Genomic DNA, 14924 nt, shown 5'->3' with positions numbered 1-14924 from the left:
ATTCTTCTGGAAGATTTATTTTCTGATTTAATTCCCAGACTTTCCACTTTGTTTAATGATTCCGTTTTAAGTTTTTTGTCTGTGCTTTAAAAATATTCCCTATATTGGATTAATTCTGCTTTTCTTTTGGTTGTTTGGTTTTTGTTGTTCTGTTTTGAGACAGGGTCTTGATGGATAGCTCAGGCTGGCCTTGAACTCTCCTCTTGCCTCAGCCTCTAGACTGCCTTTCACCACACCCTGCTCCTCTGATTGAACTTTCACAAACGACTGTAAGTTTTGGGATATTCAATCACACTGTGAACCCCGAGTTTGCATTTGCATTAATTAAATAAAATCATCCTTGGAGGTTAGGAGGAGGAGCTAGCAACTAGTTGACAGAAAGTAATCAGAGTCAGGGGTGTCTGGAAGATGGACAGAGAAATGCCCAGGAAGTAGTAGGGAGGGACTTTACATGGAATGGTCTTTTTTGGTTTGGTGGAGTGAAAGGTTGCTCCCTTTCTGAGATAGCAGTGAAGAGGGAAGGTCAGTTAGTTGTTCCTCAACCTTTCTGGGCTAGGGGGTTTTCATCCTAGGCTCTGACTCCTGAGTATTATTAATAAATAGAACAATAGAGGTTTAGTTAAAACTACATTTGGTGGCAGCGGCAGGAGGCAGATCCAGCAGAACATGAAAGTGACTTCAGAGACACAGTGACTGCTGAAACAGCAGTAGATTCAGGTTCAACACTGTGCCAATGGAAAACAACCATGCTGTCCTTCATTTCCTCTGTGGAATGTTGAGTTGCTGATCAGTTTTGTTTTAGCTCCAGAAAATCTCTTTTTGGCTGGGTGGTGGTGGTGCAAGCCTTTAATTCCACTACTTCAGAGGCAGGTGGATCTCTGAGTTCAAGGCTAGCCTTGTCTGAGTTCAGGACAGCCAGAGCTTCACAGGGAAACCCTGTCTTGAAAAACAAAAAACAAAACAAAAATTAAAAAAAAAACAACTTTTTATTATTGTTGTTGAACTTGAATTTCTTTAGGATATTCTTTCTTGTATTAGGTATTTATCTTGTCACACCTGGACTTATTTGTCGATTTTTTTTTTTTTTTTTTTTTTTTTTTTTTGAGCATGTATTGCTTTAGTCTTCCAGCTGTTGGGAAACCATACTGGTTCCTGTACTCTTCTTATCTTTCCAACCTCTGGGTAATGAGGACTCAGCTTCATTTGCCTATCTACTTTGGCCATTATGCATGACATTCCTGTGGATGTTCAGAGCTGCTACACCCAAAGTCTTGCCAGGCTTCTTTCTTTGCTTTCTAGTCTTCTTGAAGCTAGTTTCCCACATGAGGATGCTCTTATGTTTTCTTACTCTCACTCTATGCTAACAAAGCTCATTCCTTACCTATATGTTTGGCTAGTGATCTGAAGACTCAGAAGCCTTTTTCTTAGGAATAGAACCCATAAAGAAAGAGTGCCATATTTGGATTGCCATGTTCCCAGTATGCACCCCATCCCTTGTCCCTGTTTTGTGTCTGTATTAAATAAATTATTTTTGAGACAGAGTCTCACTATGAAGCCTTGGCTAGCCTGGAACTTGCTCTGAATTCCAGGCTGCTTCAAACTCACAAATTCGCTAGGCTTCTCTACTTGCTATATATAAAACCAGCTGGTGGACTGGGGAGATGGCTCAGTGGTTAAGAGTACTGGCTGTTCTTCCAGAGGACCTGGGTCCAATTCCCAGTCCCCACATGGCAGCTCATAACTGCCTTAACTCCAGTTTCAGGGAGTCCAACACCTTCACACAGACATACATGAAGGCAAAATACAAATGTGAATGAAATAAAAATAAGTAAATTATTTTTAAAAAATCAGATGTTCTAATTATACAAACATTTTAAACACAGTCTTTCATATTTGCAGACTGGAATGATTCAACTGAGGACTTAAAATATTAAAAAAACAAAAACAACCATAGTCCAGAGTTGGTGACTAAAGCTCAGTGTGTATGTTGCTTCCTAAAAGTTCCTGAAAGCAGAACTTGGCAGAAGCCAAACACTGTGCTAAGTTGGCAGGAATCAAGTACTAGTCAGTCCTTCTCTACTTGAGTCTCATGGGCTCCTCATCCTCTCCCTGGCACTCTTTGAGTGTTGTTTGAATTGAGTTTATGGATGGAAAGTTGAGCCTACAATGGTTGCATCTGTATTGAACATACATTATCATTGTTCCTAAGCAATAACATTTTAACAACTCTTGTGTGTTCCCATTGTATCAGGTATTGTACTATAGAGCTGATTTAAAATACACAGCAGGTTATAGGCACTACAAACTCTGTTAAGGGCTTGTGACCATTTGTAGATTTTGGTGTCTGGTGGGGATGGGAGGTTCTGGAAACCCTTGTTTGTGATGTTGAGGGACACTGGTCCATGTTATAGACAGGATAGACCTTAAGGGAAGTTGAATGTCTTTCTAAGACTTTGTCTTGGAGTTCTTTCTCACTTTTCTTTAATCTCTGTTCTGGCAGATTTAAAACTTAAATTTTAAGCCAGTGGTGGTAGTGGATGCCTATAATGCCAGCACTCAGGAGGCTGAGCAGTCCAGATTAAATAAATAAGCTTTAGTCTAACTAGGACAAAACAAACCATTTGTACACTAGCGTTGTTGTTGTTGGTGTTTCATTACCCATTTAGAAGAGGCCTGTGTTAATGCTACTCCGGAAGTTGGTAACCCTCTTCTACCTCTCCTTTTCCTTGCCAGGTGGTGTGGGGATGATGTGCTCCTTGAGTGAACAAGGGAAGCAGCTAGCTATCCAGGTGTCTAATATCCTGGGGATGGATGTCTGTGGCATTGACCTGTTGATGAAAGATGACGGCTCCTTCTGTGTCTGCGAGGCCAATGCAAATGTAGGTTTCATCGCCTTTGATAAGGCTTGTAATCTAGATGTAGCTGGTGTCATAGCAGACTATGCTGCCTCCCTTCTGCCCGCTGGCCGGCTCACCCGGCGCATGTCCCTGCTCTCTGTGGTGTCCACGGCCAGTGAGACTAGTGAGCCGGAGCTCGGTCCCCCTGCCAGCACTGCTGTCGACAACATGAGCGCAAGTTCCAGCTCTGTCGATAGCGACCCTGAAAGTACCACCGAGCGAGAGCTGCTCACCAAGCTCCCAGGGGGGCTGTTCAACATGAACCAGCTGCTAGCCAATGAAATCAAACTCCTGGTGGAGTGACTCCACCGGTAAATAATTAACCAACAAAACCCTTGTAAAACTGTCTCCCCTCCCCCACCCCTCCCCCCTTAACCAACTTGCAATGCTGTTCATGGAGAATGCTCAGGAGGTTGAGAGAAAGGTATAGTAAGATTGGTTAGAAGAAGGGAAAATAGATGAGACCTCGGATAGTAACACTTACCTGGTTCATTCACAGAGTCTACAGAAAGGAAAAATAGGTGATACACAGAGAAATGGCAGGCTCTCTTGCTAACCTTTTCAGTGACTAAAACCCTGCTCTTAGGCCATGAGGAACCTGAAAGTTTCTTTTTCCATGGTCTCTTGCTTTTGTTTTTATGTAGAATGGTTTTGATTCAAGTACTTGGTAGCATGACTTCACACAGTTTCAAGATTTGTAAAGAGGAAACATCTGCTTAAAAATAGAAATGTTTTAGTAGCAATCTGAAAATTCTGCCGTTTCTCTCAGCTAGCATTTAAATGCACATAATTGTTTATGAACTCTTAAGGGGCTCTGACCGGGACTTCTTATTTTCATGTTCATCCTTGTTTTTTTCCCCCTTAATTTGGGTGGGAGGGTAATGTGACTCTAATCCAATAAAGATTTTTAATAACAAAATTGGCATGTTTGCATGATGAAAGGGAAATGAACAGTATTGCAATGTCTGGTATACAAAGTAACATTTACTCAATGTAGATAAAGTTGCACTAGTTAAAGTTTGTGCATTGACTTGTATTTGTTAGTGTTTTAGTCTTTTTTGAAGGATATATGCTCTGTTAATGTTGCATTTTTAATACAAGCTGGTAACATCCCTTGCTCTATGACTTCATCTTTAACAATGGCCAAAGTAAACAAAATGCTACTTTTTTGGTTAACAAGACACTGACTCAACATACACATTTAAAAGTCTTCTTGCCCCCCTTTTCTCTTGATGAGTTGAACATTTAAAGGATAAGTACAGGGACATCATTTTGGGGAGGCAAGTAAAGGTCATTAGGTATAAAGCTGAAATGATTTCTTAATGCTATTTTTTGTATTTGCATTTTTCACATTTTAGGAGGGTTTATATATATGTTGCATGCAAGTGTATGTGTTTTATTTTTTGTTTACACCAAACAAAGAATAGATTCTAGAGAATGGCATGATGGGAAGCAGTTTTTTCCTTAAAACGAAAGAAAACAATTGAATTGCTTTAGACTCCAATAGTGTAGAGATACTCCCCTAAGGACAATAGGAAAGTAGATGTTTCTTAGGCATTTTGTGTGTGTGTGTGTGTGTGTGTGTGTGTGTGTGTGTGTTTTATTTGTTTTTATTTGTAGACTGTTTGGCATATGACTTAAGGCTACATGCTTTTATTTAATGTTATGACTGTGCATTTTCTCTTTATACACTTAAGATTTAGAGGGAGGTGGACTGGATGTTTTAATGCGATTTATTTAACATAATTGAGTCTCATATAGCCCTATCCTTAAGCCTTCAGTACTGACCACTCTATATTCCTTTTTTGAATTGACGAAAGCCCCCAGTCTGCATATAGTATGAGCCTTTAAGACAAGGATAAAGCTATTCCAGTGATTGAGTCTGGAAGATGTGTTAAGATGGCGATGCTACAGGGTTCAACATACTTTTTAAACAGCAAGCTCCATCTCCCTGCAAATTCTCTGCAGCTTCCCCGAGCTTTTCTTACCTCTCCAGTGCTGCTTTCCTTCACATGGACTGTAACATAATTTCTTGGACACTACTTAGAGACTTGAAGGTGATAATGAAACATCAGTATTATCCAGCTCCAACAGAGGTTTGATCATGATTAACTGTACAGTTTTCCCCATTTGAAAAAGGAATGTAATAAAACTTGGTTTCCCTCATAGAATTAAATAATATTAAAATGGAGTGAAAGGTTGATTGTTGACAAATAGAATAGTACCTATAATCTGTGAACTCGCTCATTTCATCTCAGAAAAAAGATACATAAAGAGTTCTAATTTATCTTTAGGATACTCTAATTGCATCTGCACGATTTGATTTGCACAGGGTCCTTGGGAGTCATAAGTACCTCTGATTCACTAACAGAATAAAAGTACTTGGTACTTTGCTGAATGATCATATTTTGGAGGGTGCATACTATTTGGTATAGAGAAATAAATGAACAATCGTGTAATCAGATCCTAAAATCAGATCTGGTTGCCACATACATTATGATACACATGTAACACCATGCATTTAAAAACAAATAGAACATCTTCATTTGAAAAGTTCATCTTGTTATGGTGGGATAAAGAAAGAGGAAAATTAGAGTTATCCATTCTCAACCAAGCACTCTGCTCTGTAAGGAGTTTTCACTGGCAGTTCCACTCCCGGTTCATGCAGCCACTGTGCATCAGCCAGTGTGAACTGTAGCCCTTCACCAGCCACCTTCTGGATATCATACTCACACAGTAGATGAAATTAACAGGGTTGCTCATCTTGAATTCTCTCAATTAAGGTAAGAATAAGAGCATTAAGGTAAGAAGGAGAACTCAAAGGAAATGAGTGATAGTTGACTTATCCTCCTAATTGTTTTCACAACTTTTGTATAATCTTCACCTGTGAGAAAAAATGTATTTATCAAATCTGTGTAATCATGCCAAAATCTGAATTACTGTAAATTTTTTGTATGCTGTTAAAATTGTAATTGTTAATTGTATTTTAATAATTCTCATGTTTTTATGTTACCTGCAATGAAAATTGGACTCTATAGATGATCTATCTATACATATGAACTATGTCACTTAAAATTTCTAATAAGTATTTTTTCTTTTGATACTTATAATTGGTCATTTCTGCTGGCTTTTCTCCAATGAACTTTGAAATCTTTCTTTATGCTGTCAATAAGAAACTGGAACGTTAGAAAAAAATCCAACAAGAGACTTGCTTTCATCAAGCACTCCTCAGACTTTAAGAAAAAGCACTGACGGCAATGGAGACGGCCACTGACTGTCAATCATCACCTTTTTCTCAAGAAGGAAAACATGGAAAAGCAAGCCTCTTTTCAGTGAACCCCTAGCTTGGGGTTGGGGGTGTTAGAGACATTGTGAAATGAAACCTTGTGTTATATTTTTCTCCTGGTTCGCTGTTTTGAGAAGGTTTGTGGGCTATTTGGCTGGTGAGACACGCTCCCTTCCTAAGAAAATGTAGGTGCTCAGACAGGTAACCTCTGCCGCTGTTTGTTTGTCTGTTTGTTCGCTTTATTCACATTGGCTTCTGTTGTGCTAGGATGTAATACATCGTAGGATTTATAACCAGGGTCACTGCTTTCTTTTGTTTCTTAAAAAGAAAAAAGTTTCACATAAAATACAGTCTAGGTCCCTTGGATTTGGAATGTTTAGTGATGGACAGAAGTCTGCTGTTGGAATCATCTAGTATTCCAGATTAGATTGGAAATGTTTTCATTTTGTTTTGGTTTGGGGGTTTGTGTAGTATTTTATTTCCTTTATCCCAATGCACTTTGCCATGCCTCCTGGGATGGCTGCCTAACTCTGGTGACTTTTTTTTCCATGTTAACAAAAAGTTTGGTTTTTAAAAATTCCTTAATGTTTTACATTTTAAAAATTGTTTTTGAAGAAATATTCTAATTGCTTGCACTGTTACTGTTCTTTGCCAGCCTTTTCAGGAGCCAAAATATACAAATACAAACAAACAAAAAATACTCAGAGAAAACACTTTCCTTCTTCCCCCCTCCTGATGATGAGTGAGAAGTTTTGAGAGCTTTGGGGTCAGTGCCCTTCTAAACTTCCCCTCCCCCAATAATGCAGCTGTGCAGTGGGTGCTAAGTGCAGCGGCTCGGACCAGGCACAGCCCAGCCTGCTGGCAGGTAATTGGACTCTCCTTTATTTCCTTCAGAAGGCTAACGTTCTACTGTTCTAAGTTTTCTTTCTGTAACACTTTAAAGGCAAACATGAGTTTATCATAACTTGATTTTTACAAATAATGTATAACTATGGTAGAAATAATTTAAAGAAGAGTTTGTGGGATAAAGTTTGAATCGATTGGGATGAACTCAGCATTTGGGATTTCATTTAGCTGTTTAGATAGTCCATTCCTTGCATATATGTCTATAATAAGTTTTCAGAGTGTGACTTCGGCTTTGTTTTGTTGTGGGTTTGTTTGTCTCTTCCATTGTGCTACTCTGGCTTAAGCTTTTTCAGGGGTTGGTGTTCGGAATACACAGTGAGCTCACACTTTAAAGACATCAATTAGGAGTTGACAGGTATGGAAAACTAGAGTTGTGTAAAGTAAACTAGGTTCTAGGTTATATATATGGTTTAAGTACACTGCATCCAGTTGGCCTTAGTGACGTGCACGGGGCTTGTGAAACCAATAGAGCTTTTTAGTCACCTTAGAAGTGATCACTAGCCTTTCTGATCCAGTAGTCCTAACAGATGTATGTGAATAGCCGAAGACTCTCAAATTCTAAAGAGTATACATTGTATAGATTGGAACATACAGGGTAGCATTTCTGAAGCACAGCATGGTTAACCAGATTAGCCAGGGTCATAAAACAAAGTTAGTGGCAGAATGGAAATAGTTTGTACAGTTTGGTAGTCTTCTGTTAGATACCACTTTCCTTTATGTCCATCCCAGTTTGCTTACTGTTTCCTCCTTCCCTGTCCTTTCTAAGGTTTTCACTCTGAAAGCTAGCTTTATATTTTACATTAGAGCAGTAATCTCTCTTTAATAAAGGGTTTCAGAGACAGTAGCCAGCACCTTCCCTTTATTTTTTGCATAGTTTTATCTGGTAGTTTGTAATGTCCTACACTAAGAATTCAGCAGACCTGGTTAGTGAATAAGAAACCCTGGCCTCAACTAGAGGCATGTAATAAATGATTAGCCTATTCTGTGCTTCAGTTGACACATGGGGTAGGGACATCCTCTGGCATCTTAAGATGATTATCTGTTGAACTGAACTGAAATTGACTTGTCCAGGAATTCCACCTGCACTCCTACAGGGATGTGTGAGGTGTTCTGAGAAGGACTCCTTCAGGAGACTTGTTCTCTGGCCTACGAGAATGGCTACCAGTAGAATGTTTGCATTGCACAGGCTGTAGAGAGTTTTAACAACCCCTATTCTGATGCCCCATTAATACTGCCGACTTGTAAGGAATCTTGATTTTATTGTATTCAAACTTACTAGGTGGACCTCATATAGTATATTTACCTGGCTGCTATTTGGGATTTGGGGAACATGAGGGGTGGGGTGAACTGTTGTTGTTTTAGGTTTCAGTCAGACAGACATCCCTGTGCCTCAGTTCCCAGAAGCACAGCAGGCCTCTAGGAGCATCCGTGGGAACGGCGCAGTCCTGACATCTCCAACTTCTCCTGCTCAGGCTCATCCCATATGCAGAGGTCAAAAGGGTGGGGTTTGAGATGGGGGAAGGAATGAGAAAGTGGAAGCGATGTCATTGCAGTGCTGCTGTCGACCAGCTCTTTGGTGCTGATGTCAGTGTTTGTTATTGTTTTAAATTGCCAAGTCTGTACATCTATTGGGGAGAAGGTAATGGGAGGGTGGAAAAAGGAAGCTGTTATTATTGCTAGTCTCTTCTTGGATGTAGTTCCTTAGTGTCGAATAGAAAATTTCAAATGTAGGCTCCAGTGACAAAGAATGGGAATAGAAGTGAATCTTAGATTTTTAAAAAGCATTAGACATCATGCTGTGTTAATTCCCAATTCTCTTAGAACTATTATTTTTGTCATTCCTTCCCTTCCCCCTAATTTTTTTATGTATGTATTAGTTTAAGGAAATGTACATTCATGCTCAGCCCTTTCTAAGGGACTTAATGAATATTAACTCTTTTGCAAAACAAAATACCCATTGCTTATATGGGCATACAAATGCTACCCTATTTTAAATGTAGGTGGCGTATGTGTTCGTGTTTTATTGTATTCAGAGCCATTGAGCAATAAGCAGTCCAGAACATTGAAATCTCAAGCAGGTAAAGCACCTAACACCCTTAGTTTCTAGAATTACTTTAAAGGCTTTGTATTGATGTGTCTTCCATGGTTCTTTGGGTAGTCTCTGAGTTTGGAATTTGTAGGAGTTGTAGATTACCTAGTTAAATCATGTACTTATTTATAGCTCATAGGGATACATAGGGAAGGAAAACAATGAAACAGAACATGGCTCTTTGAGATAACGACCACTGAGTGTATAATCATTCCTCTTCCTTTCTTTCTGTTTTTAATTTTCCTAGCTTAGCATGAACATTGATCATATGTTATTTGGTTTTCTATGATTGGGGTTTTTTCTCCTGATTATTGAGGTGGGATGGGTAATATTTGAAAATGTTGATTCACGTGTTAAAATATGAATTGTTAAAGCATTTGTTTAATTTGAACAATAAGCAAGGCCTTTTTCTATATGCCCTTCTGCTGCAGCAGAGAGATAAACGGGTAGGTGGCAGCAGAGAAAGGAACTCTTGAGAGTGGCTGTTGACGTTAAACCTGCATAGGAGAAGAAAGAGCATGTGACGTACTGAGTGGAGCAAGGAAGGGCAGAGATGAAAGCTGCATTTAGGATGGCTGCCTCCTTACTCTGAAAGGTAAGTTATTTCCAACCTGGAATGTGCTTTTGGTGTGATACCAGTGTTGTGGAAGGTGCATTGTTGTGGCCTGTTGTGGTGTGTAAACATGGGTATCCGTCATTCTTTACTTTAGGTTAAATCTGTTCCTACTGGTGCATTATCAGTCCCTGTTTTGAAAAATTTATACTAACACTATGCAAAATCCCCAATACATTGAAACATTGACCTTTAATGATGGCAAAAATTATGTAGAATATAAATTCTCTTTTAAAAACTCTTTTATGGAGTTAAGACCTCCCCCTTTAGTAGGAATGCTGGAAGGGTAGATAAAGAATGTAATAATTAAGCAGGGTGGTGGTAATATAGGCCTTCAGTTCCAGCACTTGGGAGGCAGAGGCAGGGGTATCTCTCTCTCTCTCTCTCCAGACCTGTCAGTTCTTCTCTCCTGCTCACGTTTCTGAGTCTTTTCCTCTTTTTTATTTCTCATTTCAGTGTTTGTGTGTGTCTCTCTCCTCCCCATTCCTTTTTCCCCCTCTTATTCTCCCTGTTGCCTCAAGATTTTTTTTTTTTTTTTATCCAATGTTGCCCTGCTGATTTTTTATTTTGTGACAGGCTCTCTCTACATAGCCCTGGTTGTCCTGGAATTCACTATGTAGACCGGGCTGGCCTTAAGCTCAGAGATCAACCTGCCTCTGCCTCCAGAATGCTGGGATTAAAAGCATGTAATCTTTTGTTTGGGGGTGGTTTGTTTTCTTGCTTTGAGATACAGGGTATGTAGACCTAGCTGACTCACCCCTATGGATCAGGTTGATGTCATTCACAGAAGAGCCCAACTGGCTTCCTCTGCCATCACGTCTATGTCTGTCTTTCCTTTTTTTTTTTTTTTTTTTTAAATTAAGGTTTAAGGAATTGACACTGTGGCACTGCATTTCTGTAATCCTAGAACTTGGGAAACAAGCAGAAGGAACAGGGATTTAGGGTCATCCTTGGCTGCATTGTGAGTTGAGACCAGCATTAGCTATGAGAGAAAAGAAGGAAGAGAAAAAGGGAAGGGGATGGAGAAGAAGGGAAAGATTAGACAAGAATTTGGCTAGGCTAAGTAGAAGAAAGTAAATGGGATTTTGAAGTCTACAAGAATTAAAGAGTAAAAAAATCAAATCTTTTTTTTCTTAAATCTTTTTTTTTTTTAATTTTTTTTTTAAATCAAATCTTTTTTTTTTTTTTTTTTTTTTTTTTTAAGCTGAGGACTGAACCTAGGGCCTTGCTAGGCAAGCGCTCTACCACTGAGCTAAATCCCCAACCCTCAAATCTTAATAAGCAGACCTGTTTACGTAAACATTTAAATGGACTATCTTTATTTCTGGCGACAGTGATTTTAACAGAAATGAAAGGACAATGCGTCATTATTCACGTGCACACAGGCCTCATTGCTGACCCAGTGCTCCACCACTGAGGTAAAGCCCAGCCTTTTTAGACTTCGGCTTCAACCTGCCTTTGTTTTGGTAGGGGCAGGGGTGTTGAGAAAGGGTCTCTGTGCAGCTCTGCCTCATGAGCCACATAACCCCCCCCCCCCTTACCTCCTGATTTTTAAATCTAAAGGAGCTCTGCTCATTGTGAAACCTATGTATTAGAGATGAAGGTTTAGCTTTTCAGATAAAACTTGTTTGTTTGTTTTGTTTTTGTTTGTTTTTTTGTTTTGTTTTATGTCAGGCTGGCATTGAACTCCTAATCCTCTGCTCTCCCATCAAGTGCAGACGTGTGCATGATGAATGGCACAGAACAGTGGTGACACTAACGGGCCTCAGTGTTTCCATAGAGAATAATGTTTCTCAGAAGCACATTCATTAGGGCCTTGTTATATGGAAATAATGTTCTCAAGTCATACAACAATAAAGAGGATATCCAGAGATGGGTGATTGGTGATGGCGCCTACTAATCTAATAGAACGAGTTCCTGGTTTACAAATACTTACCATAGACATTTGCAAAGATTAGTTACTTCATGTAGTCTTGAATTCAAACTCAGGTTAGTCAGGCTTGCACTCCAGCCCCTTTACATATTGAGCTATATCTCAAGTCTTTAGGCAAGTCTTCTAACTCCTGAACTTGAACTTTATCCCTGGAACCCATGGTGAAAGGAGAGAACCAGCTCCCTAAAGTTGTCCTTTGATTTCTGCATGTTCATGTGCTTGCATAATGAACACAATAATATTTTTAAAAAAATATTTGTTTGTTTATTTATTATGTATACAATGTTCTGCCTGCATGTATGCCTGCATGCCAGAAGAGGGCACCAGATCTCATTATGGATGGTTATGAGCCACCATGTGGATGCTGGGAATTGAACTCAGGACCTCTGGAAGAGCAGCCAGTGCCCTTAACCGCTGAGCCACCTCTCCAGCTGCCACAATAATAATTGAAATAGATTAGAAAATGATTTCCCAAGATTTCAGCCAGAGCTGAAACCCAACTCTGTAGTTGACATTATATCTACTTACTCCATCAGTAGTTACTGGACACCTGCTCTGCATGGGAGCTGGCCTTACCCAGGGTAAGCATGGGGTTCTTTTCAGAAAGCTTATTGAGATGGCTGTAGGAACACCTTCGGGTGTTTGCATGCATATTTACTGTTGACATTCAAGTTTACTTGGCTCAGCAATTCTTCCCAGACCTGAGTGTGGTTCTTACTCAGTTCCCAGCATTCATGTCAGGTGGCTCTCAACCACCTGTAACTCTAGCTCCAGAGGATTCAACTTTGGTGGGCATTGCGCGCACGCACACACACACACACAATCTTTAGGGTAAGGAAAGATACAAAGACACCTTTGTGCTCTCTAGAATTTCTGTTCTAAGGAGAAAGCATTCCTACTCTGAAACCTGCCTCTCTTTTGCACATTCCATTCTATTCCAGAAAATGATTCAGACTGTCACAGAGATGAAGTCTATATTCTCAAGTGCCTTCTTTTCATTGTAGATTGTAAAACCAGAAGAGGGACAAGCAGAGTCAGTAGGATGAATAGTAACAACAGTGGAACAACTGTCTAAATATGCAGTGAATTTTGTTGTCTAAAAAATGTGTTAAAGTGATACCACCTGTATTTAAAAAAATTGTCCTAACGTTGGAAAATATTTTACTGCCCTAAATAGTTATGTCCCAATCAGTAATTTTGGCTAGTATATAGAAATGTTAAAAAAATTCAGGGCTAAAAAAGATGACCAACTTGAATATTAATCTGAAATGAAATTTATTGTACATAAAGTATTAAAAATTTAGGGGATAAGAGTAAGAGAATTAAAGTTGAACTTTGTTTGGGGCCTTGTACAGTAATTTTATTTAATCTGTAAGAGTTTTCATTCCCGCTTCAGTTTCTTGTGCTGGCACAGTTCTGACTACAACCACACTTTCCTCTCTAACAGCACTGTTAAGAAATAATACTAACCAGGTGGTGGTGGCGCACACCTTTAATCCCAGCACTCGGGAGGCAGAGGCAGGCGGATCTCTGAGTTTGAGGCCAGCCTGGGCTACAGAGGGAGTTCCAGGACAGACTCCAAAGCTACAGAGAAACCCTGTCTCCAAAACAAAACAAAACAAAAAGAATACTAATAAGACTGTGATGCTAGTTTTAAAATATTATGACCATTCAGTACCTCAGATTGGATTTGAGTTTTATAAATTAAAAATTATTCCTGTTGGGTATCTTTATTTTTTAAACAATTTATTTTTATTTTGTGTACATTGGTGTTTTACCTACATGTATTCTGTGTGAGGGTGTGGGATCCCCTGCAACTGGAGGTACAGATACTTGTGGCTCCCATATGGATGCTGGGAATTGAACCCGGGTCCTCCGGAGGAGTAGTCAGTGCTCTTAACCATGGAGCTATCTCTCTAGCTCCCCTGTTGGTTATTTTAATCTCTGAGAAAACATGCTTAACTAGATAATCTGCTTAAAATAAGTTATAAACTGTAGGAAAGGAAAAAAGCAAAGTTTTAAAAAAAGCTGCAGTACTATGCTTTTTTTGGTAGCATCTCAGTTTTGTGAGCTGGAGTCTTGTGTAGCCTGGGTGGCGAGTCACTCATTGTGTTGCTTCGGTACCTGGAGCTGGCAGGCCATCCTGCCTCAGTACCCGAGTGCTGAGATGGAAGGTGCAGCTCTGGGCAGCCCATTGGCAGTACTGCGGATCCATGTGCGTATTCTGGATTTAGAAGAGTTTCTTCTGGAGAAAATAAAAGAACTGTATTTATAGTAGTAATAGTTATGCTCACTAAAATGTTAGGAACATTAACTATTTTCCAAGTTATAATTAGAGTATATGTCTTTGTTAACTCAGATCACCAAGTCAAAGAATGGAAATAACAAAAAATTGAAGTACAATTTGTATATATTGTAATGTTGGTTGGCTTCCTGTCCTTCCTTTTTCTTTTTTCCCTTATCCCCGTGACAGAGACTTAATCTGTGATTTCAGTGAATTTTGTTTTTCCCCAGGTTCTCTTAAAATAACCAGTGCTATTCTGGATGAAGACAGATTGGAGTTCACTGTTTAAAGTGGAAGAATAACACAGAATAAGAAGCCAGTAGTTCTACCTTGTTGGATTCAGTGTGGTTTCTTTTTCTAAAATAAAAGCACTGAATGGAAATGAAACACATGGACTGTGCCTTGTTCTTTTAGCAGCTATTATCTCTACCCACTCCATCATAGGTGCTGTTCACATTAGTCCAGGATACTAGACTCAACTACCCACTCCATCATAGGTGCTATTCACATTAGTCCAGGATACTAGACTCAACCGAGTTCTTTTATTCTTCCCACTAGTTGTCTTAGGCAAATGAAGTCTTACATTCTTTCCTTCTGACGGGAATACTCCTTTTGACACATAGGCAGGTACTATAGCGGTGTTGGATAATTTCCTCTGGGTCCCTTTCCTTCAACACTGAATGATCATGCCGAATCGCTGCTGTGGTTGTTAATCTCTGAAAGGAATGGTCATACTGTCTCAGATTTCAATTCTAGCACTTAATGGTTACATGGCCTTTGGACACATCTCTCTCCATGATGTAGAGTATTTATTTCAAAAGAAAGTAAATGAATTTAGTTAGATTAATATGTAAAGATTACTAGAATATGGTGTAGCACTTCACCTATTGTTGAATGTTTAACACTGTCAATCTTA

At 39.3% G+C, this 14924-nt stretch overlaps 1 protein-coding gene across 11 annotated transcripts in view; it reads left to right on the top strand.

The window, feature by feature from the left end:
- Rimklb (ribosomal modification protein rimK like family member B) overlaps window positions 1–14395 on the top strand; it is a 39493-nt gene extending 25098 nt beyond the window's left edge. For 4 of the 11 annotated variants that reach the window (XM_076567897.1, XM_076567896.1, XM_076567898.1 and 1 more), the window contains exons 6-9: window positions 2734–7048; window positions 9090–9167; window positions 9610–9773; window positions 14239–14395. In XM_076567897.1, coding sequence (XP_076424012.1) covers window positions 2734–3200 — 467 coding nt within the window. In that variant the 3' untranslated portion in view covers window positions 3201–7048; window positions 9090–9167; window positions 9610–9773; window positions 14239–14395. The remainder of the gene's footprint in view (window positions 1–2733; window positions 7049–9089; window positions 9168–9609; window positions 9774–14238) is intronic. The other 7 variants (XM_076567900.1, XM_076567899.1, XM_006994227.4 and 4 more) reach the window with 4 other exon arrangements.
- Window positions 14396–14924: the final 529 nt, after the last annotated feature.

Source organism: Peromyscus maniculatus, chromosome 3 (genome assembly GCF_049852395.1).
Source record: "Peromyscus maniculatus bairdii isolate BWxNUB_F1_BW_parent chromosome 3, HU_Pman_BW_mat_3.1, whole genome shotgun sequence".
Classification (NCBI taxonomy): Eukaryota; Metazoa; Chordata; class Mammalia; order Rodentia; family Cricetidae; genus Peromyscus; species Peromyscus maniculatus.
Note: the sequence above shows the minus strand (reverse complement) of the source record. Positions and strands in the feature narration are given on the sequence as shown.